The following is a 23,782-nucleotide window of genomic DNA, read 5'->3' as shown; positions in this document are numbered from 1 at the left end:
AGCAAGCACATAAAAGCTATATTTCTCCTTTGTTGAGATTTAGACATTTAAATTAAATAACCAGCATATGGAAAGAATAGTTAGTTATTAAGAGAACTAAATATGCATGACAGTAAATTTGAACATAAATAGTTAAGGATGTCATTTCCAGGAATAGAAAGGAGCCAGAGAGAGAGTCAATTCTGCAGACAGACAAAGATATGCAAAACCCTCTCTCACACATTTTCTTAAGATGTCTCTGCATAATTCAGTTTGAAACCCAGGCTCATACCAAAATATATAACTTCACATTGCTGCACATGCCTGCCTCAATATATTTAAGTTTCACTTGAACAACATATGGAAAACATCTGCCTAGTGCTGTGTAGTATGGATCCTTTTTGTAAACCCTTGAAAGTCCTTACAGTCTCTTTGGATTTGGTTTCCAATAGGAACAAGCACTCTGGCCTGCTGCTTTTTCTCCCATTTAAATCTGAGCCCTGTAATTTTGGAGGATAAACAGGTCACTTAATGGATGGTAGAAAGAGGATATAGGGGTCAAACTTGACCACATCAAGCCCAGGCCAGATAAAAAAAACACCCCAAGACACCGTTAGGTCTTGCAACATCTTCTCTGGGCCAAGTAACTAAAATATAATTCTTACCAGGCTCAGAAAACTTTTAGTCAAACCAACTCATAATGATCCTTGAGGGGTCCTCATACTTAGAGGGAATGCCTCTGCACTATATATTCAGCCAGACTTTCGCATCCTATCCCGAAGCATTTATTCTGCTTGAATAATCTTTGGCTCCTTAAAGATAGGTCTGCATCCCCTCCATACCACCAGTGCAGCACTAAAGGCCATGGCAAGGTTCAGATCCCACCATCGTTCACACGGACATGGAGAATTTCCATGTTGTTCTAGTCCATAAATGCTTATGCGTTGCATATCCATTGTTGTACGTAAGCGAAATCCCTGCTTGAAATCTCCTTTTCCCCTGAAGTGCAGTGCCTGAACTGGAAAGTACCACAACTTCTGCTGCAACAGGGATGGCTTCACGCGAGTGCGAATGCATGCCCAGTTTGCAATGCAAACTGGCACCTTTCAGCGTGAAAGCATAAAGGTTAATTGCAACGGAAAGGTATTTGCTGATGAATTACCCTAAACAGATTAGCGGCGGTTCAGTTCGGCCATTTTCCATCCACATTCTCAGTGTAAATCTCTTCCTGATGTTAACGGGAGACTAAAAATTTTAAGGGGCACGAGTGTCACCAGCTTACTGTGGGATTCATGCTCCCAAATCCCAGAGGTTCTTTGGAAAATCCCACTGACTTGACTTGTGCATGCAGCTTATGGGTCCTGTTTCACTGAACAGGGCAACGCAGCTGCTGTCACCCAGCTAAATACCAAGCAAGGCAATATTTATGACAGCCCTGTAGTTACGTATGACAGTCCAGCAGAGCACCAATTTACTCAGAGTTTAATAAAATGGTGAGAAGACATATTTATTTAACATCTTCTATACTCATCTTAGTTTGAAATGGAAAAATTTTATAACTGACTACACTTAAATTATTTCCTTCTCCAGATAATTTACTGCTTACAGAAATGAGCCATTCATTCTTTGTGCGTGCGCACCTATCGGTTGCAACTGGAAGTTTTCTGCACATACAGGATAGAACCCTTCAACCCTAGTCAAGTTTCAGCATTGGTAACAATTGCAAAAGATGAAATTCCCATGTTCTTGGACAGGCAAAATTCATCTCAGTTGTAAAAAAAAACGGGGAAAGAACAACTAGCAGCTCTAAAGGAGGAATGACAGACACTGACCTGAGACATGCTATTGCCTAAATTAGGATATCACGCATAGTAAGCTGTCAGCTCTGGAAATTAAAAGCAATTATTCCCTCTGAGAAAACAACCATTTTAGATATCAGATGCATTAAAGGAGTAATGTAATTTGACATGACACGATGGATTGCAGCCATGAAACTTTTCTGAACAAAAATACATTGTACAAATGTAAATGTGGGCAGTTTCATCCAGTTATTACAAAGTAAACGTTACTGGGTTTATATTCACTGACCACAATAAAGGAAAAGCAAGGGCAAATTAGAAGCAACCCCATTGCTTCTGAATGGTATTTAAATGATCTCACTGACTTGGAATTGCTTTTAATTGAATAACCTGTATATACAAATGCACAAACAACCTAAGCAGACAGCACAGTTTGTGTCTGTTCTTCTCTTGTAATTTAGAGTCATGAAGCATAATCCAATTCATTATTTTCTCAGATTTTCACATCTTGAATTAGCTCTGAATACATCATGCCGCTTGTTTGTCATATATATCTTTTCAGTTTCTAAGAGATTGATGCATATGTAGTTCAGCAACCGTTTGTACCTCGGAGCTCAGGCTATCCGAGGTGACACTGTGCCCACTCCCGAGGAACCCACTTCTGTTCCATCTTGCTTTGTCTGCCTCAGACTAAACTACGAGCCGGAAAGTATGTTTGCCATCTGAGAATGGAAAAACCTCCTTAATTACCTTCTCTCCCCTCTTCCTCCCGCTACCACCCTCATCCCCAATACTTTCCAGATCAGATTGTCTCAGATTTTCCAAGGAGACCACACACCGAGAATTACGCAACTCCGGCAGAAGCTAACATACAGTTGGGCACATTTGATGGCTTTGCACTGCTGGCCTCAAGGCAGACAGGGAAGAGGCACGTGAAGCAGGAATAACCCCAGCTACGGGTGGGAGTACTCTGTGCGGGCAGCAAGGGTTGCCCTGTGCTTCGTTTCTGCTCTGCGCAATCCTTGCTCCTGCGCAGCGACAGCGTAAAACAATGAACCTGGTAGCACACTGCAGACCTAACGTGGATAGAAAGAGCTCTCCGCAGCTATACAGCAGTATTTTGACGTTTGCTCCATATTAAACTGAATATTTTAAGCTAAGTCCAATCATTAAGACCAAAGTTATTACTCTGGATGACTCAATTTAGCCACATACATCCCTGTGCAGGCAGAAAACTCTGAAAATGTTGACCTCTACTTTATACCGTGCTACCTGGGTTTGTGAGTTATTGCTTTGACACTATTATCTATATTTGTCGGAAAGCTGGCAGAGGCCCCGCTGCAGCAGGAACCGCACGGGCAGCTCAGGGTCGCAGAGCGCAGGCCAGGTGCCAGGAGGGGTCTGGCTGCAGCAGCACCAGGCTCTCTGCAGCCTGCACGCTGCCCTGGGAGCGGCGGATCGGCCCTGCGGCGAAGGCACCCCGGGACGTTCTGTGCAGCTGCATCTCCCACCCGCAGCCCAGGCATCAGCAGCTCCCATGGACGGAGGCAAAACGAGCAAGAAACGAATGGAAGCACAGGACCCTCTTGGTGCAGCACCAGTTACTGCTGTAAGGCATGTGTATGAGGGTAAGGCGCTAAACTAGAGATTCCCACACAGAAAGGGGATGCAGAATACCCAATAGATACAGTTACATGTTTTCTCTATACTCTGAATACTTCGTAGCCAATATATAATTTATATCATTCTATTATCCTTAATCTCACCCAAGCAATGCATCCTGAAATAATCAATAGCTCATTGAGCTTTCCAAAACCTAAACCAGAAACTGTGTCATTTTAGATAGAATTTAACAACAATAATATTTAGCATTAGATTAATACTTAATCCAAGGATGCCTCATTTTGCTTTCAAGTTAACTGAAACAAGTCTAATCGTCCAGCTGCTAATTTATTAGCTCCTGAAACAAGATACTAGTAGCAATGCATTATCCAGAGTTACAATGTTATTATCAGGAATTAGAGCTAGAAAAGTAAAAATAAAATCCTAACAAACTATCTTTATTTTCTGAGTTCTCCTCAATTGCTTAAAGCAGTAAATTGTTAGTATCATAGAAGTTTTTAAATATAACTATCAAAAAAGACAGAAGGTTTAGGTTAAACCATACACATGTATCTAAACCAATTCCAGGTATAGCTTTTTTTTTTTTTTTTTAAACCAATCCTTTCCAGAGCCCTGGCATATATCAACTGTAAAATGAGTTTGTAGAGAACACTTTCCTTTCCACAAAGGATAGAAAATAGCATGTGTGATGTGTATTGTGCTTTTAGACAGCCAACTCCAAGGGATTTCATCCCCTTGTTCTCACCCTCACATCACTGCATGTTACAGCAATCTGCTCTGGGAGGGGAAGTTGCAGTTTGCAAAAGCAGCCGTCCCCATTTCTTCCCCTCCTCTAATCAGTACCTCTCCCCCCAGCGCAAACCTTGAAGGTTGAGATTGAGCAAGCTGCACGCCCCCTTCTACTCCCATCCAAAAAAAACAATCAGAAGTGCTCTTATTACAGCACTGGCACTAGCATTACTCATTCATTCAAGCTGAGGCACTCGGAGCATTTATTAGGGGCTCTCTGCCTCTCACTCCGAGTCGTGTCTCTGCTCAAGACCTTTAGCTCCAGGCAGCTCAGATACTTTTAGGAAACAGCTGGAGAATGCTGCCTCAAGAAATGCTTTCCTTGCTTATACTGTTTTGTGTTTTCAGGGCTTCTGTTTCTGTTCTGGATGAAGATGACGACTATGATCTCATGTATGTGAATCTGGATAATGAAATTGAAGGTCCAGTTCTTGGTACTGAGGAAAGTAAGTAGATTTAAACTAGCTTTCTCTTATTAAATGCAGAACTGCATTCTTTGTTGCTTAGCTCTTGTAACAGTTATTACAAGCATTACATTTTTTAAAAGGAAGAAGCGTGTGCTTGTACAAGTAGATTATTATGGATAGCAAATGTTGGAGTACTTGAACAGTGTCCCTTGGAATTTGCTTTATACTCTTTTTTCCGTTTTTCCCAGGAAATACTGGGAATGACACTATGTTTTAGATTTACTATAGTACACATTGCCTTACCTTTCTGTTTTAACACAGAGGGAAACGTGCTGGTAGTTTGGAGCACATAAGCTTTACAGAGAGGCAGATTTTGTTAAATAACTCTTCTGTTTCTAAACATAAGTACAAAGAAATAGCAACATCTGTATCTTGCATTTCAGCTGTTTCATGTGACTGTCAGCGAGAACACACAGAATGGGACAAGCTCTTCATCATGCTTGAGAACTCACAGATGAAAGAGAACATGATGCTCCAGGCTATCGATGAGATCCTGAAGGTGGAACTACAGACCGTGCAAGCAGAGCTGAGCCAGTTCGCAGCCAACTTTGCTAGTACGTTCACCACAGCAATTGAGAAGGTCACTTCCCACATTGCGTCACAGGTAGAGCAGGCACTTGTGAGGAATGATGAACAAGTTCAAGAAGCCAAGAAGCTTCACGAATCTGAGCAAGGCAAGATTCTCGAATACATTCTGTTACTGAGCCACAACGTGTCCAACAGACTCAGCCAGCTGGAGAGCGTTTGGCAGAGAAGATCTGAGGCAGATGTTCAAGAGACAGCTTTCCAGCAGCAGGATAAATTCAGTCACATCAGAGGAGACAATTTCATTTTGAACTCTCTGTGGAAAGAACTGCAGCAAACCAGAGCTGAACTGAAGGTATCTCAGAAATGGGCAGCTCAGCACTTACTGCCAGCAGGTAAGTCCAGTGCATTACGTTTTCCTGGAGAGCTCTCTTTTGTGGGCCTCTCCACACAGACACAATACAAACACTTTTGCTGAATGCTCTTTCCTTTGCCTATGACTCCAAAGGAATCCTATGAACAACACAGCAGTTTTGAGCAGTCTGTATACACAAGGAGGAGATCCATTAACTTTTCTCTAAAGAGAACTGCCGAGCTTTTCAAACGTGGAATCAAAGAAGGATCTAATCAAAGTCCTTACACAGGGTAAACCAGCCACCCAGCCAGGATTCTGACTCCTGGACAATCTCCCAGATTCAAACTGTTGCCAAAGAGCAGCAAATATATTTTAAACAGACTAACCTACAAAATGTGTTCTCTCACCTTTTACCTTTCCAGCTGGTAATTCCCACACGTACTCACTAGTCACCGAAGTCTCTTCCTCTCTCCATGTACATACCGACTCCTTCCTTCTACACTAGCTGCTGCCTCCTTCTCACCAACTCTGACTGCCTAAGACCAGATCTAGATCTGAGGACCTGCTGCTGCTGTCAGCCAGCAACAGCTAATCATGTTTCCCGTGTCCAGGAGGACACATTCGTTGCATGCAAGAGTCAGGACAGAATAGCTTTCCCCAAGTATGGAAAAACTGGTTACATTGCATGACTTTTTTTTTTTTTTTTTTCCTGTCCTTCTGAAGTGTTTCTATTGGTCAGCAAATGAGGTGGCTGTAGATGAACTCATACCTCAAATTTCATTTCAATTTTTCTATGCACTGTAATACGATACCCAACAAAAGCAATTACAGAAACTAGGGGGTGACAGAACAGACTCCTATCTATATAAAAGCGTGGGTGCAAAATTGCTACACGAACAATATAACTATGCTGTATATAACTACCTAATGGATAACGATCTCTGCATGTTTTCTAAATGGTATTGATACATCTTTAATGATCACATTTCCCACAAAAAAAATTACTGCAGCTTAAAAAAAAAAACAAAAAAACCTACACTCACAGACTCTGCAACTGTGCGTGCAAACAGAAGTTAGGTGTGCAGGTATACCAGTCTTGTTGGCAACTCCCTAGCCACACTGCAAACGAGTTCTTACACAGGTGAGCAAGCGGGAGCGCTTCTTACAATGGCAAAGAGTAAAAGCAGTAACTTGCACAAGCCTGTTAAAATACAAACGCGACAACAATTAACATCAAAGCATTTTACAAGCTAAGACAAAAATCTGTCCTTTGGCGGTAGAACATTAATTCAGCTTTATAAGCAAGAAAAACATTGCTTTTACTCTTTTTATTGTAACATTTTAGTAATCTTTGTGTACTGGGAGTAGATCATACAGCACATTCCTTTTACCAGAGACAAGAATCTTGCCTTCCAAAAATCATTATCTCATTCTTCCCCTCTCTCCTGTAACATGACAAACCTCTCAGTACGCACTAGGTGAGAGTAAACTGGACCAGTTCTGATCTCAGTCTCATCAGTGGAAAAACAGACTAATTCCACTGCTTTCACTGAATTTAATCCTGATTTACACTGCATAAAATAGATCAGCATCTGTCGCTACACAGTTTTATAAGGAATATATATATATTTTATATATATACATATATATATATATATATATTTTTTTCTTTTTAAAGATTCATTTTTAAGTACTTCCAGGGTCTCTCTGGACATTTTTTCAAGGGAGTTTTTAGCAACTGCCTTTAATTTCTCACATCTTGAACTATTGCCAGACATACTCTTGAGGGATTTTCTAATCACACTTTTTGTTCTTCAGCGAGGCTGTTTTTAATTTTGTTTAGCCCTTGATAATAAGGCCAAAAAGCTTGCTAATTAAAAAGCTATTTCACAATAGTGTTCCTAAGTAGCATTTTAAGGAGTATCCCCTACAGTTACTTACTGTCTCTCTCTCTCTCTCTCAAAAGAGAGAATGAAAAAGTATAAAATGTGTTCAAAGTTCAAAGGAAGCAGTCTGTGAAATAATGCATCAGCATAATCCTGAAGGATACAAAGAGTCCTTCATTCATTAAAGCAAAAATTCCTAGACATTTTAGATCCTCTAGCTTGTTTAAACAGGAAATGAATCAGCTTAATTGTAGAAGGGGGCTGCCTTTCCCCTATATCACTTAGAATATTGAGTTATATATAATAACTAGGGAACAGCACATAGAATGTCAAAAGTGTCTTGGGTTTAGTGATCATCAATTACTTTTCTAAGCTTCATGGATTTTTTCTAGTGGCTTACTAATCTAATTTCTATTATCAACATGTGAAAGTTAAGGACTAAAAAAAATTTCTCTGCATGCCCCTGCCATGACTTCTTACTCCCGCTTCCAATAGCTGTTTCCCCATTCTCCTCTGGTGAAGGCTGCCTCTTTTGACCAGCTGCATGAAAGTGTTAGGGCAGATGCTCACAGAGGACGGGGGAACTAACCAGGATTTGAAACTACTCTCAAGAAGTTTACTTTGTGCTAGGTCCCATTCCTAGCTAATCCAGTATAAGTCTCCACAAGCGTTAGTTCTGCCGCGCTGGGTTCACAGCGATGTAACCAAAACAGATCCTGGCGCAGCGGTCTGCTTTCTCAATGCACAAGTGTTAAGAGTGGCCTGTGCCATTTCAGCTTCTTGGAGCTGACCGCATTTGTCATGTTACATCAGACAGCCAAGACAGCGGATGAAATTTTCTGAACCAACAACATGACATAAAAGATTAGGGCTTGAATCTAAATATAGGCACCTAAATATCTTTAGAAAGCTGACAGGCAACTCACCAGCATATCCATACCTGCCCTCTGGCCTAAAGTAACACACCAACATCAGTGGCACCCACGCTCTGATGCCCTGCAATCAAGGCAGAAGGCTGCAGTGATGTGGTTTCACCGTTCCTCGTTTTAGCTCCTAGTTAATCCTGCTAGCCTGGGCACTTCTCCACTTCACCATACTCCACTGCACAGAACTGACGTGCCCCAAGTCCCTTTAGTACTCTGAAAAAGATTATCAGTTATCTAACACAGCAAAATGCTACGTAGCTATAACATAACTATCCAATGTCTCTGTTTCACAAACCACAACCGCAATTTCATGCTATCATAGGCACATTGTACTGTTTAAAACCTCCAGTTTTATAGATCACTGAACCCATCCTATTACCATAATATTGCTGTTTTCATAACACCATATCGCAGAAAGAACGTGGAGGCTAAAGAAAGACATATTACTCCACTCACCTTTGACTTCCCAACAAAATTGCCTAATGTAAAGTGCTAATTTCTCTAGGTGACCCCGAAATGAGAGCAGCTCTTCTACAAGGTACTTCAGAGCAGAAGGCAACTGCCTTCTGCACAGACTCTTTAGGAAGTCCAACTTCCTAATGTAAGCACCAAGGCAAACAGGCAGCATCACACCTAAATGCAACTTTTCGTGGTACAAGACAGCAATACACTTCTCTTGCAGCAAGAGGAAAGACCTGTCCTATTCAAACAGTGCTGTTAGCCTAGGCCCATTCCCAAAGCGTTCAGCAAATTCATCCATCAGATGCAATAGCTTCTCACAATCTACAAAATATCCTGCAGATGAGCAGAGTTCACAGCTCCCTTTGAAAAGACGTGAGCATATGTCAAGGTCCTAATTGTGCATGCACAAATACGCAATTTCTCATTTATATAAGATAATCTTTCTAATCTTTAACTTTTTCAGGGTGCGAAACAGCAATTTTATTTCCAATGCGTTCAAAAAAGATATTTGGGAGTGTTCACCCAACTGCCGACATGACACTCCACTCCTTCACTGCCTGTATTTGGATCAAAGTGACTGAGGTTTTGGACAAAACCATTGTATTCTCCTACGGAACAAAGACAAATCCATACGAAATTCAGCTCTATCTCAGCCGGGAATCTGCAGTGCTTGCTGTAGGTAGTGACCAGCACAAGTTAACTGTCAAAAACGTAATTGTTCCTGGAAAGTGGATCCATCTCTGTGGCACCTGGAGTTCAGGAAATGGAACTGCGTCACTGTGGGTAAACGGAGAGCTTGTAGCTACCACCTCCGAAATTGCAGACACTCACACAATTCCAGATGGAGGAATTCTGCAGATTGGCCAAGAAAAGAATGGTTGCTGTGTCGGAGGTGGATTTGATGAAGCTTTAGCCTTCTCAGGAAAGTTAACTGGCTTTAATATGTGGGACAGAGTCCTCAAAGATGAAGAGATAGCAATGCAGAGTGGAGAAGATGCATGCAGCATCAGGGGCAATATCATTGGGTGGGGAGTCACTGAAGTTTTGCCGTATGGAGGAGCTCAGTATGTTTCTTAAAATCTGACAAAGTAGATTCTGAACCAAAGAAAATACTTAACTGAGAGCAGAATACCAATATGTACAAGTAAACAGAGCCTTAGGAGCCTGAGTCTCAAATTCCCAAGGAAGATTAGCATTGTAAGTTTACAAAATGAGGTACTGTGGAGATGGGATTTGATCTCTGCCTGCTGTTTTGGCAAAACACTGAAAAATACATCAAGGAATGACATTGGAAAAGCTGTTCCTGAGGTCAGACAACTGCTGTCTCTCTAGCTTAGTGTTTTCAGATTTATAGAAATGAGTGCCACTGTGGACATTTCAGAGCAGAATTTTGGCTCCTGGAATCTGTGCTAAACTACATACATCAGGTAAAAGGCTGACCTATTCTCTGCAGAACAGACATAAGGCTGTGCGCATCTTCTAGACTTCTCCAGTCATCAGCTTTTATAGTGCTAATGTGAACTGTACAGATGAACCGTATAAGCCAAGAAGTGTGTTGTTTATTAATCGTTAGCAATTTGTAGACTATAATAAAACTAGTTCCTTGTTTGAAACATTATTTATGCCATGGATTGATTCTAACATATAAAAGTAATATTCTCCATTATAATCTGAGGTTACATTTTGAGGGAAAAAAAATGCAGCTGTATTATATTGTAAATTCACTTGGTAATAATTTTATTGAAATTATTTTTGTAAAGTTGTTCTGTAAATAAAGATACTTTACTAAACTAATACTTTCTGCCCTTTTCATGAACTAGAACTCTGAAAGTAAGTACAAACTTGGAACTTTTCCATTTTTTTTTAAACACTTGTTTCTAGTTACTAATAGAAAAAGAACATAAATATCAACATCTCATACAAATGGAGAGACCCTCAGAGGACTGAAATCCAAACACTAGCCAGAGACAGTTTTAAATGTCTGTCATGATAACAATCCCTCTTATGAACGCTGTCATATGGAAGAATCTACTATTCTAGGACTTTTCCCATATGGACAGAGTTGCTCATAAAGAGGATAACGTGTGTCAACCTAAGGCTGTACTAGCACAGTGCTTGGAGACTGAAGGAAGGGTTGTTTTTGAGGTATCCGCAAATAAAATCAATCAGTACTCAATACATAAAATGTTGGCCTTCCAAGTACTGAAAATTCAATGTGCCTATCCCAGAAGAGCATATTCAGCTTCAACAGATGTTTAGATGTCCAAAGCAACCAGCTTTGATACTACGAGGAGGTTTGTACAAGACAGAATTGATGAACATCAGGTGGCAGTGCCTTTCACAAATAGGATAGGAGCAGAACATTCTCATCCCTCCATACACAAGCTTATCCAAAGCCCACAGAAAAAAGAAGGGCTGGATATGGTACATAAGAAACGGACTCAGAGGGGAGACACTGGTTGCAATCTGCCTGTAGAAAGCTGAGCAGAATTAGAGAATGATGAATAATTAACTGAATTTTTAACCATTTATACAAGAACAATTCTTCACTGCATGTACAAGTAATCTTAGAGAATGTCTTATTCAAAGCAATTCTTATTTCCACTGGAATCAGCATACTCTTTTGCCCTATTCACGTTTCTCGTTCTCTACGGATGTCCTAAGACCACACTCTGAAAAGTTCCTTGACACATTGCTGTTATACCCATTCCTGAATTCAATGCAGCTGCCACATCCTTCCTTCCATGATACAATAGTAGTAAGAAAAAGCTATGACAAGGTAATTTCCACTTCACTATGCCCTTCAGTAGGCTTCTGCTGCACAGTTACAGTGGTATGGTCTGCTCCGACATGTTGGCAATATTGTTTATTTCAGGTAAAAATAATTGCTCTATTTGCTGCTATCTTGCAATAAGAACACATGTAAATTATAAATGCTTAGCTATTAACACCACAAAAAGAATAAAAAAAAAAATCACCTAAGTAATATCTGCAAATAATCCTAACTATGGAATAATGAAAGATGACCTCTGTTCATCTGCTATCAGCCAGAAAACGTATCTTCAGAGTTAAGAAAAACACTGACTTCCCAACGTTGTGCAAGGGCAACAACGCTCTCAGATCCTCTTTCCATACACTGCCCCCCATTAAATGAAAACAAATGCATGTGAAATATAGCAGAACAAGCAAAATCCTCAAAAAGATTACTGAAAGTCCTTCCTGACTGTTTTTCTTACTGTACCTCATAGCTGAAATGCTTTGTCTTTGAAGCAGTCTTTCACTATCTCCGTACTGGTTTGGCAGATTACCAAATACAGTTCCTGCCCTTTCATTCTCATTGATTCAATCGTAAAACTTACTCTTTCCAACTACTTTTCTTTTCCTTTATCACTAGCAAATTTTTCCCACAGTTTGGCCTCCTCCTGTCCAGTACCACATGTCAACCGTGTTAGCGGGCTTTACAACCCCAATATAGACCATATCATGATACTTCAACCAAGCAGAATAACAATATCTGCTTGCATAAATTTCATTTCTTGACTGAAGATCTCTTTCTTTCCTAATTCAGGTATTCTTCATCAACAGTTACTGCACCTGTTTGGAAAACATCAAGTAAATAGTATTGATAGTATTTGGGAGAGTTTGAGCTCTGAATATGGAAGAGCCAGTGTGATCCTACTAGTGCGCTGAGAACGTACACCTCATGGAACAAATGCAAAGCATGCACACCTGCAGCACGTTGCAGAGCTCAGCTCGGCTCTAACCAGCCTCTTCTGAGCACAACAGTACGCATGCATTCGCTAAATTCCCCTAGAAGATGGGGGAGCCATGGGACTCTTAGATTATAGTAACGACTGCAGGGCAGTTTTGCAGCTATCCCCTGGAAACAGGAATAGATCTGCCTGATCCATTACCCTGATGCAACTTGTCAGCACACAGTCTATCTGTCAGCACTGCACACAGGATATAGACATTTGTGTGGTTAGAAGCCGAGTTCACACTAAATGGAACAGAGCAGTTAAACATTCCTCCTAAAGAGCTCTTTTTTTGGCTAATAAGATAAGAAATTGATTATGCAGCTGAACAGTTGCCCCAAGTAGTCAAAAATCCAGTTAGCTCTCAAACACTCGCAGGCAACGGGCCAAATTCTGCTATCAGTTTCACTAGTGCCATTAGACTGAGCCCAGTCTGCACAAGAGCAGAATAAGGCCCTTTGTCTCCACATTGCCTTGTAAATCCCTATTTAACAGATTATCTTCTTGCTTCCCTTCTCCCTTCAGCAAACACTTTTAGTCTTTAAGCATGGTTCTTAGCTTGCTAGAAACCAACCTTTTCATGACTGAAATACAAATTATGCATAGTGCAATCAACCCAGTATGCAAAACTGAGCATTTCGCCTATTCAGAGTGCCCTTTCCTAATCTGGAATTTCCATCTCTGATGTCCACAGCAACATCTGCTGGTAGAATAATATAAATACATAAAAAGAGCAAGCAGAGTCATAATGAAATCTTCAAACAGTTGTGGGATTTTGTTGCTTTTTTCCCTAAACCTATGACTATATCAAACTTGCTTGGCTTCACTTCTTTCTATTAAAAGCACTGTGTTCCCAAAGGTAATGCAAAATGTTAAGAATTAAATACTAATGTCACAAGTCTTAAAAGAATTATCTGTGTGGCTTTGTAAGTTGTTAGCAAAATTCTTTACTTGGATTCTGCTCCATCAGTATTATCACATAGCTCATAAATATTTATCACACATTTGTCCTTAAACAAAGTAGACAGAAATAAACTCTTACCACAATGTCTTAAGGAACAAATTACTTTCGAACTTAGCCATCCCTCCATAAAATGCCATAAAATATCTACACTCCAAAGAAAAAAAAAAATTTTAAGGAAGTACAGAATGCACGCATTTGATTTGAAGGCTTAATATCTTCAGAATGACTTCCTGAAATAATTAGACATCTATTATTACTTATTGCCATTACCCCTACTCGAAAAAAAACCAAGCTGTAACTCTGCCACTGTATTAGTACCCTAACGAGTACTGTAAACCTTACTACTTCAACTATATTAGACTCTCTTTTGTAGAATTATGCATATTTGGTTTTATTTTAAAAACTGTAAGAGCAAGTTTACAGAATCTAGAAACAAATTCCACTTAAAGCTAATAACATAGGCAGGAATAAAGTACAACTACAAAGCTTTTAAATTTTACCTCTGACTACTTTGCTACAGAACAGGCTTCATTCCATCCCCATTTAAATTTTGGAGTATTGCCAGGGATAAGAATAGAAAGGATAAGAGCCCAGTAACTAGTGTCTCATATAATGGCTTCTAATTTGAAGTCCATTAGTACCATGCACTAACACATACAGATAGATTTCCTGCTCTGCAGATCATCTAGTCTAGAATGAAACTCCTATAGTCATCAGGATTTATGGAATTCACATATTCCTGAAGATTCTTCCTTGGTATGTTCTGTTATTAGGTTGTGCCTGATATGAAGATATCTATGAACACTTGATAAAATATATGACTGTATAAAACATACATACCATTTTATGTATAGCATGTTTATTTGGATGTTTTTATATATTCCTACTACAGCCTACCTAACTAACCTAATGGTGGGCACAAGGCAGGACCAGATGCAAAAATCTCACTGTGTTCATACCTTGAAGGACACTTTTGACAATGGCATCTGTGTGATCAGCCAGCAGATCCACTTCAGCAATTGCAGCCAAGGACAGATAACTTGACATGTTTCTGCACAGTTCCTTATTCCCCCTCTGAAGAAATTTCACTGCCACTGGGACAGCTAAGGCCATTACTGGAGGTCGATTATAATTCTGCAAGAACAAGAAAGCACACTGAAAAATAAGTGGCTAAAAAAAATGATTAAAATAAAGTCTCATGCTGATGAGAATTGAAAAAAAGGAAAAAGGCAAAAACCAGATTGAGAAAGGTTATATTTTGGTAACACCACTGAAGTCAGGCCTCAAAGAAAGAGCAAGCAAAGAAATTTAAAATTACTGCATCAGGATATGCTAATAATATACCTATTTTTGTTTTCTGCAAGAGGAGTAGAAAACATTATGATATCAAGTGCACTGCTTAAATGTTAAGCACTGTAATGTTTCTAACAATACATTTTGTGTTTGGTGTTATCAGAGAAGAAGGCAGAAGCTATATCCATCACTCACACAGAGTAGACACTTTTTGTCCCAAAGCACAGTAAATGTTTTGCAGCAGAGTCAGTCATGCCGCTGACCACTAAAGGTTGTTCACTGTGCTAACAGATGGACCGCTCCATTTCACTCCTCTGCCACAGCGACCTCCTCTTCCCAGAGGTCTAGCCCCAAGCAGGGCCAGCGAGAAGAACAGCTTTAAACGCTAGTGCGGACAGAGAGCACTGCAGGCGCAAAGTCAAGCTTCAGAGAGTCTTAACTTCACGTAGGAGGAAACCTTCCCTCGCGCAAGTCACAGCTTCCCCCATCTAAAGTGCACCTTGGGTGACTACTTCGACCAGCCTGTTCTCAGTTTTGGACTATCTTTGTGCTTGCAGAGACCATGTCGAGAAGCAATTCCTACATTCCCAAAATAGAATCTCTTGCTAAACGACTGGGACAAAGCACAGGTATAAAACAGTATTATCTATTTGTAATTTGGGTTTAGTACTCTTCTTTTATTTCTGTAAGGGAAGGTCATTAGGACTGTTAAATGGTAATCAATATATGAAAGTCATTTTTATAAATAATTTGTTTGTTTTTTGATCTCTTTGTCATCATTTTAAGAGATTCTCTGTTTCCAGGCACCCATTCTTCACTATCCTCCTTTCCCCCTGCTGCTCAGGTTTCCACCCAAAGCAACAGCTGACCCATCACTCAGCATCACCGTGGATGAAGGGAGACAATATGGCTCAGCCACACCACAGTCTCGCCGTTGCTGCAAGGGAGGCTTGGCTTGCCTTCCTCCACCTCGCTGCACCCTCCTCCTCCACCCTGCTCTACCTGCACAGTAACTCTCTCCTTACTCCCCAGAAGCCAGGTTGTGTTCATTAAGCTGACTGAAAACTAGTCACTTCTGTGCCGCATTCCCATACAAAACAGCATCAGAGCACTGTACAATTACAGTGGAGAAAGCCCCAGAACCAATCAGCTCTACAGTGCAGGACCTTCCTTGCGTTCAGCCTAGCAGTGAGGTTTCTCTTTCTTTCTTGTTTGGTTTCTTTGTCTGATTTTAGCAACTCACACCAGGGCAGGAAAATGGCTGCAATGTGCGATGAGAGCCCAAAGCCATAAATCAAAACTAAAACCCTATAGCATTGCTCACTGAATGCAAAGAACTCTTTCCAAATTGCAGTTTCACAAAGTTTTTGTGAAGTAAATAAGGGAGGAAAAAAAGATGCAATTAACTTTGAAATCAAAGGTATACCTGTCAAGAGAGGTATCTTCACTAGGTATACTGCTAGCCTTGTTCATAGGGTAATCACTTCAGTATATGATCATCAATTTTCCTCTGGTAATTAAGATTTCCTTTCTTAAATTCCAGCCAATTGCACTGAACATGAGGGTCAGCTGAAATTTTTCTGTGTGTGGCACCAAACACAGCTAAATTCTGTCATCAAAGTAACACCAAACCTAGTGATCTCACGGGTATCTGTATGTATACTTAGGTTTTGACATTAGGGAAAGAAACTGCTTTCTGCAGTTACTTGTATGTGAAATTGTGTGCACATACTACACACATCTATCGCCCATGCATAACTCCCCTTGCAATCAGCCGTATGCATATTGTTTGTGTGTAACCGAGGACCTGCATTCTTTTTGGAACCTCCTTAATCAGTGTTTTTCCTCTCATCTTCACTCAGTTTTGAACATCTCTTTGAAACTGGATTACATCATTGTTTTTGAAAATAATCCTGCTATATGATTATATTTAATTAGCATCTGAAATCACAGTCAACCACTGGAACCCAGATGTTTCAGAAAGCAACAAAACAGTGAAAAGAAAGGCAGTCCAGACTTAACACATGCTCATTCTGGAGCAGCACTGAAAAAATAAATTTAGATCTGAGGGGGGGAAAAAAATGAATAAATAAATAAAAAACAACCCAAACCTCCAAAATCCTATTGTCCCATATACACTGCTACGTTGCCTACCAGGCCAGTTCTGCCTCCACCAATAGTAACTGTCTTTCCCATTAGCCTCACTGACAGCAGGATTGACCCTAATTAAGGCTGTGTTTCGCACTGGTTGAGTAGCGCAAGAGCCAAGTTGAACCGGCTATGAGGATTTTCCAACACAGAGACTTGCCAAGCAACCAAGTACTGCAGCAGCTCTAGCCCAGTCCCTTTCCTCCGGCCCGAAGGAGGAACAAGCTGCAGCAATTCCTAGTGTCAAGATAGCTCATTGCGGTAACTGTTATATGACCGATGACTGTCTCTTTAATGAGAAAAGCCTTAAAAATGAATAGAGCTTTATGCAGCAGCATGCTTAAATCAACATACTGCCTCATTGCTTTTGACTGAGAAGCACTACTGAGTGGGAGCCAGATTCTGCCTCCACGTTATACCCTAGAAATCCACACAGAAAGGACAGGAAGATAAGGTTTGGCCCACTGACTGAGATTTAAAAGTTCTAAGAAAATTCCAAAGAATGAGATTTTTTCCCCCATAATAAAGACGATAAAATACTTAGATAAGGAAAGATTTTAATTCAGATGGAAGGATGAGTAAGGTTTCAGTTGCTCCATTACAAGTATCAGGGCATGACAGCACACTTAGGAAAACGTGAAGGTGACAATGAAAAACAGATTTCAATAATATGATATTGTGAAGTTTGCAAACCTTGGGGACCTCCCTGCTGCTAATATCAACAGAAACAGGCTGGGAGATTCAACCCAGCTGCAAGATATTCATTACTTCAACTATTCCTCACATATTATATAAAAACTCAGTTTATGCTTTTTTTTTTTTTAATGCAAAGGAGCTTGCTGATAAAGTTGCGCTTGAGAGAGAAGTAAACGTACGTTCATAACTTCTCATTTCATTTAAGTGAACTCCTTTCTTGACAGGACTCATAATGCAATGCAATCCCTAAAAGATCTGGATGAGAGGTACCTATCAGTGAATGAAGCAAGGGAGAAGGCTGAGTTTTTGAAAGAGGGAACTGAATGCTGACTATCAGACCTTCAAAATTAAAACCATTTTTTCCCCCTCCATTACTGTAACGGACAAACTAACATTTCTTTGGCAAAGGAACTTCTCTCCATATGACATCCAACGAACTTTATAATCTCAATGGGAATCGCATTTAGAAACCTGCTTCAGTTAAACATATGTGACAATTTAAAAACAATATTTAAAGGAGCAAATCTGCCTTAACTGGCTGAGGGCGAAGGACTGAGTTTTATGGTCAAGATCAGATTTTAGTTTGGAAGTTAGTTTTCTGTGTTGTGTCTGAACTCAGCATTTGCAATCAAAATTTTAAGGGAGACCTTCCTTACTGACAGGATATCTGACAACCTAAATTTCACGTCATTAAAGTATCTTTGATATTTTGCTGCTTTCCAGAACAACGCCAAAGAGTAACCTATGCCTTGATATTAAGTGCTTTCAAATAAACCTTTCTGTAACCACAGCTAATGACAGTTCTCTGCCTCCCACTTTAATTCTGACATGAAGTGCAAATTACTTAGAATTAACGGACAACAAGCATAATGAATTCTGGCACTAAACAGTCAAGACATTTCCAAAGATAAGAAAGTTGCCAAAACTTCTGATTCATCACAATGGATACTGCATACATGTAATAATATACATTAACATTTGGGGTCAGTTTCTCAGTTTTAAACAAATGCAACCACTCTAACGCACCCTCAGAAAACAAAGTACAGCTGCTTTAAAAAGGGTAACACTGAATGGTTGAGGCACGCTTTATACTGCACTGCTTTCAGTTCGGTCTTACCTGCAAGATACAGCTCATGATGTCAGATGCAATTTTTGCATGCGGTGTGTCCTCGTCCTTCCCGGAAGGTTTTAGATTGTGTTCCAAACACGACTCCCAGAGAGCCACCAGCGCTTTCCCATGCTTTTCTATGGACTCCGTCTCCCTGATGGCGGTGGTGATCCGAGTGATGCAGATTTCCACCACAGCCTGGTCGTTGTCATTAGTTTGGTAGTCCTAGTTCAAAACACAGGACATTTGCCACTGAATCTACATTCTTTAAAAAGACCCCACAAAATTAATCAAAGTCATTAAGTTCCTGCAACCGTCCATTTTCTTCACATATACCTTTTTGAAAAAAGTTTAGAATGATTAAAAACAGAAGCTAATCATGTTGCAGACAATTCTCCATTTCAAGCTTTAAATCTCAATTAAAAAAAAAAAGAAGAAAATCTGTTTTTCTGTAAACGTGTTATGTTATCACATGATTTTTAGTAGTCTCTGTCAGGAACATGGCCTTCTGGTTCCCAAGAGTCAGACATATACCTTAGAACCACTTGCACAGGCCTTTTCTCCCATAACTGTCTCAAAATTCAGACTGAAATTATTACATCCACATAGCCAAATGCAGGGTCGCAAATATTTCACATCACGCAGAGTCCCTGATGCGAACACAATTAGGTTCAATTAGCATTAATGTAACAGTGAATAAAACCTAATAGGCATTATCACACAATCCTGTAATCCCCCGCAGTTATTTACACGTATGCCACGCGGACATGAAATGGTACCACTGTGCACTAATGTAGGAGACTTCGGTGGAAAACTAGGCCCAGGACAGACAACAGACCTCCCTCAGCCTAACCTACACTACTCTACCCTAAAAAGTAACAAAGACGGGAGACAGATGGAAGTATTAAAGTCATTATTTTTGCTAGTTAAAGCACAGACAATTTTAAATGGTTGTGGCCCAATTCTGCATTAGCTTACAGAAGAGGGGTTACAGAGTGGCTTCTGTTGAGCTCTGAGCTGCAGTTTTATGTGACGCTATACGAAACAGAAGACATGACGTTTTGGCCCGTCTCATAAGCAATTCTCTGGCTTTATACACGGCTGACACTCTAGGAGCTTTGCTTGGTATGCCAGAACATCCCTGCGCTTGTTAAAAAACATTTACATGTTTTCTTTTGTTTAAGACTACGTATCGATAAACACGTAAATGGGTTAACATTCCCAGCCAATTGCTGGCTGGGACAAGTTGGGAGTAACCACACAGGAGCAAGTAACAGAGGTTCAAAGTCCTGTTTATATTCATTGTCTTTGGTGCCATTTGGACACAGAAAGCGCAATGGTCCTGTCTACACTTCTCTGAAATTCCTCACGTTTGGGGAAAAAATATGTGCACTCACTGTCAAATTCTAATATTAGAATATTAACACTGCAACAAACAGCTCTACATTGGGTTAAAAAAAAAAAGTGTATTTCATTGATCATTGATGCCCTCTAGTGGGAATTACCTTTCAGGACCTTAAAAGTGCAGAAAAATATTTTTCTTTAGGCTGTTTTATGCAAACTGGTATGTCTGTAAAAAATTTGGTAGCAAATTCAGTAATTTTCTCTTGAAGAAGTACATTAGGAGGAACTTCTGCAGCATCTGATAATCTGCAGTTAGGTTAGTAGAAGTAGATTCGAAACAGCAGAGACAACAGCCAGAATAACTTGATTAATGCTCTGAAAGATTGTGCAAATGTAATTGCTGTCAAAGAAATTACCAAAGAAAAGAATAGCCTCTGCACAGTGACCTTCCTAATGGATGATTTAGAGTTCCTGTGGCAACCAGCAACATGGTGATCAAAGCTCTGAACATCAGAGGTTTGTATGTTGCCAAAACTGATTTTAAAAATCACATGCTATAATGTGCCAGAAAAGTGCAGTTCTCAGAACATATACATGTTGCTAGTTGACTGTCTTAAGGCTCATAAAAGCTTCCAGTTCCCTTTTGCAAACTGATATATATTGCAATCAAAAGTGGATTTGAGGAGTTTCGAAATGGCTCAGCAGGCTCAAGTCTCCTCTGAAATATAATTAAGGAATGGACTGGCTGATTGAAGAGCTACACACAAGTTATACTGTAGTCAATCATAAGTTAAAGGCAAAACACCGGGGCAAACAGGTGACAAAGGAAGTCAGATGAGATCAGCTGCTGGGCTCCTCTGGCCTTGAACTGTACAGTGCTGATATAAACTATTATTTCTACATCCTCCTTCAGAAACAGGTAAGACATTTTTAACAGCCAAGAAAAACCACACACACACACACTCTTAAAGTTCACCACAAAGGACCCAATTCAGGGCTCGAATAACCAGCCCACTTCGAATAACATTATGGACTGATCAAAGATAGGAGTAGGAGCAGAAAAGGTAAAGGGCATTTTTTTCTAGGATGGTACTTAAAGGGTTTAATAAAAAAAAAAAATCAGTAAGGTTATCATCATTCAAAACACTTTTTGCTGAAGTACTTACAGCAAATACATACTTCACACGAAGTGCACCTGTACTGTTGAACTCCTATTAATCTTTAATAATTTTTATTAAAGAGTCTTTTAAAGCTTATGATAAAGATAAACTTGAAATATCTTTAAATGGAATCAGCTAGTGGGAACTGAATTTGGTAGCCACATTTTTAATCTTACATTAAATCTTACATTTTGCTTGGCATTCTTCAGGATTTTAAAGATTTAAGTTGCATAAAGTACAGGGACATATACAACACATTTAATCTCATACAAAATGATTAAGGACAGTGTTTTGCTTACCACAGATGAACTAATTATTCTTATTTGTTCAAGAGCTTCTGAGAGGCTTCCTTCGATTTCAGCATCGTCTAAGGAGAAAAGATCCCCTGCACGTGAAAGGTCCTTTTGTGCCAAAACCAGTCCAAACAAATGATGCATGGCTGATGTTCTCCGCCAGTCAGCCAGACCTCTGCATGTACCATGTGTATGAAGAGGTCAAATGAGGATAGCATGGAAACAATCCTGTTGACCAGTGATCAATTTAGCGTCTTTGGCATACTTCAAGACTTCCTTGGCCAGGATCTAAAAGAGAGAAATGCAGTTATTAGCAGAAGTATTGACTGTCACCCTCCAGTTCAGCACAAATTGTTAAATGGTGCATTTAAGAGGTATACACACCTGACACAGGGGTGTACTTAAGCACGTACCATCAATTGTGTGTTGAAGTAGCTTTTGCACTCAAACACTAAATAGCTTTAATTAGCTAAGCAATAAGGAACTTAACAACCAAGAGTAAATTCTTGTCATTTTAATCCCTATCACAGAGAAGGTGGTCCTGAGAAGAATGCTGACTTGACTAACACAAGGATTACAAACCTCCTTTCTTTAGTCAATAGTAACATAGACCTAGAGCAGGTGGGTAAAATTGCTTTGTTTTCTGGGCTCTTGTGCCTTGACCCCAGAACCACACTATTCATAAGACTCAAAAGATAATGATTTTTGTTTAGAAAAAACAGTCAGCTTTGTTGCCAAAATGATACCTGCAGTCTTTTCAACCCATGTAAAACAAACACTTACTTGAGCTGAAACTATGCACACCTTTTTCTTGGGGAATTTTGCAATAACAGAGCAGAAGCAGGGAGCTAGGTTTGTTTAGCACCACTGACACACTCATGAAAGAGGACAGTACCACACTTGTGCTCCGATGATTAAAGCACCCCAGAGGGGACATTTGCCTTAAGTATAGGAGGGATTTAGTTTTTCCACATTTCACAGAAATGCAGTTTGGTATTCCGGGATTACCAAGGCTTTCCTCATGCTGATGTGGCTCCTCTGCTCATTCCACTTTCTAGGTGAGGGTCGTTATCCCTAACTTCAGTCATGCTGCCCCAGGGAGCCCCGCGCACGAAGGGAGAGGACAGCCAGCCCAGGGTCCTCCCCACCGCCACTATCCTGTTGAATCTGGGCACCCTCCTTGGAGGGTGCCAAGATAGGTAAAAATTTATTTAGGTCAAATGGATGTCTCACTGGGAGACTTCCGAGTCTGGGTGACGGGCTCGCATGTGGGAAATGGGAAAAGGGTACAGTCCTATGCTCCTACGCTTTCCCACCAGCACTATTCATGATGACAGAGAAACCCAGTAAGCTACAATTTTTCAGCCGCAAAGAGAAAGCTGCGGACATACTCTAAGTAGACGAAAGAAAGGCAGCCTTAAAATGGGGATCAAGAAAAACTTATGCCGCCTCCTCAAAGATCCAGGACCAAGAGAAGAACAAGCAGAGCTCCCACTGCCCGAGAAAGTTAGCACGTGGTGAACCGGACTCCAAGTCCTCAGACAAGGAAGGCTTGAAGAAAAGGGCTGAGCCTGTAAGAAGCAAAGCCACTGGGGGTTCGTTCTGAGTGGAATTAATGAACTGCAGTCCACAACAGAAGCGTTACTCCAGAACACCTGAGCGTATGATGCTGATGACAGGCTCGAGAGGAATTCAGAAACGGGGCCAATGTTTGCTCTCCCAGCACGCAGAGGAGGTAAAAGCCTAAGCGTGGGGCCCTCCCCAGGCTGCCAATGCTTCAGACAGAGCTGCAGAGGGAAAGGCAGCGGTGGATATTGCCCCCTGGTTGAAGCTGCACAGAGAAAGGAATAAACCACATATGGAATAAAGCACATTCACAAGCACTCATAATAGCAACGCCAACCAGAAGCACACTCAGCTTGTATCAGTCATGAGGGGAAACAAAATACACAGCACATGGCTCGGAGCACACTAAGACATGCATTAAAAGCCAGGTTACAGGTTCACTCAGAACCTTCTGAAGTCTTTTCTGGGAAAGCAAAATATAACTTTTTTCTCAGAATTCCTCAACTCTCATCACATGTGCGTGCAACAGCGCACTTCTTAGCATTATGTCTAGTCTACTTTTAAGATTTAGAGTAGGTGCCATTAGGTTAGAATGCCTCACTCTTCCCAGGAAGCCGCTGTACAGCTTAACAGATCTCACGCTG

The 23,782-nt window shown here is 40.5% G+C and overlaps 2 protein-coding genes across 3 annotated transcripts in view; one reads left to right on the top strand and one right to left on the bottom strand.

Moving 5' to 3' along the window:
- VEPH1 (ventricular zone expressed PH domain containing 1) overlaps window positions 1–21,716 on the bottom strand; it is an 89,951-nt gene extending 68,235 nt beyond the window's left edge. For both annotated transcript variants that reach the window (XM_026057796.1, XM_026057797.1), the window contains exons 1-3: window positions 21,579–21,716; window positions 18,785–19,000; window positions 14,490–14,664 (exon numbers count right to left, since the gene is read on the bottom strand). In XM_026057796.1, coding sequence (XP_025913581.1) covers window positions 14,490–14,664; window positions 18,785–19,000; window positions 21,579–21,716 — 529 coding nt within the window. The remainder of the gene's footprint in view (window positions 1–14,489; window positions 14,665–18,784; window positions 19,001–21,578) is intronic.
- On the top strand, window positions 4,489–9,888 carry PTX3 (pentraxin 3). The gene is made up of 3 exons (XM_026057798.1): window positions 4,489–4,636; window positions 5,041–5,577; window positions 9,275–9,888. Exons 1-3 carry the CDS (start codon window positions 4,489–4,491, stop codon window positions 9,886–9,888), a joined length of 1,299 nt encoding a protein of 432 aa, XP_025913583.1.
- Window positions 21,717–23,782: the final 2,066 nt, after the last annotated feature.

Source organism: Apteryx rowi, unplaced genomic scaffold, assembly GCF_003343035.1.
Source record: "Apteryx rowi isolate R43461 unplaced genomic scaffold, aptRow1 scaffold_140, whole genome shotgun sequence".
NCBI lineage: Eukaryota > Metazoa > Chordata > Aves > Apterygiformes > Apterygidae > Apteryx > Apteryx rowi.
This window is presented reverse-complemented; position numbering and strand designations above follow the sequence as displayed.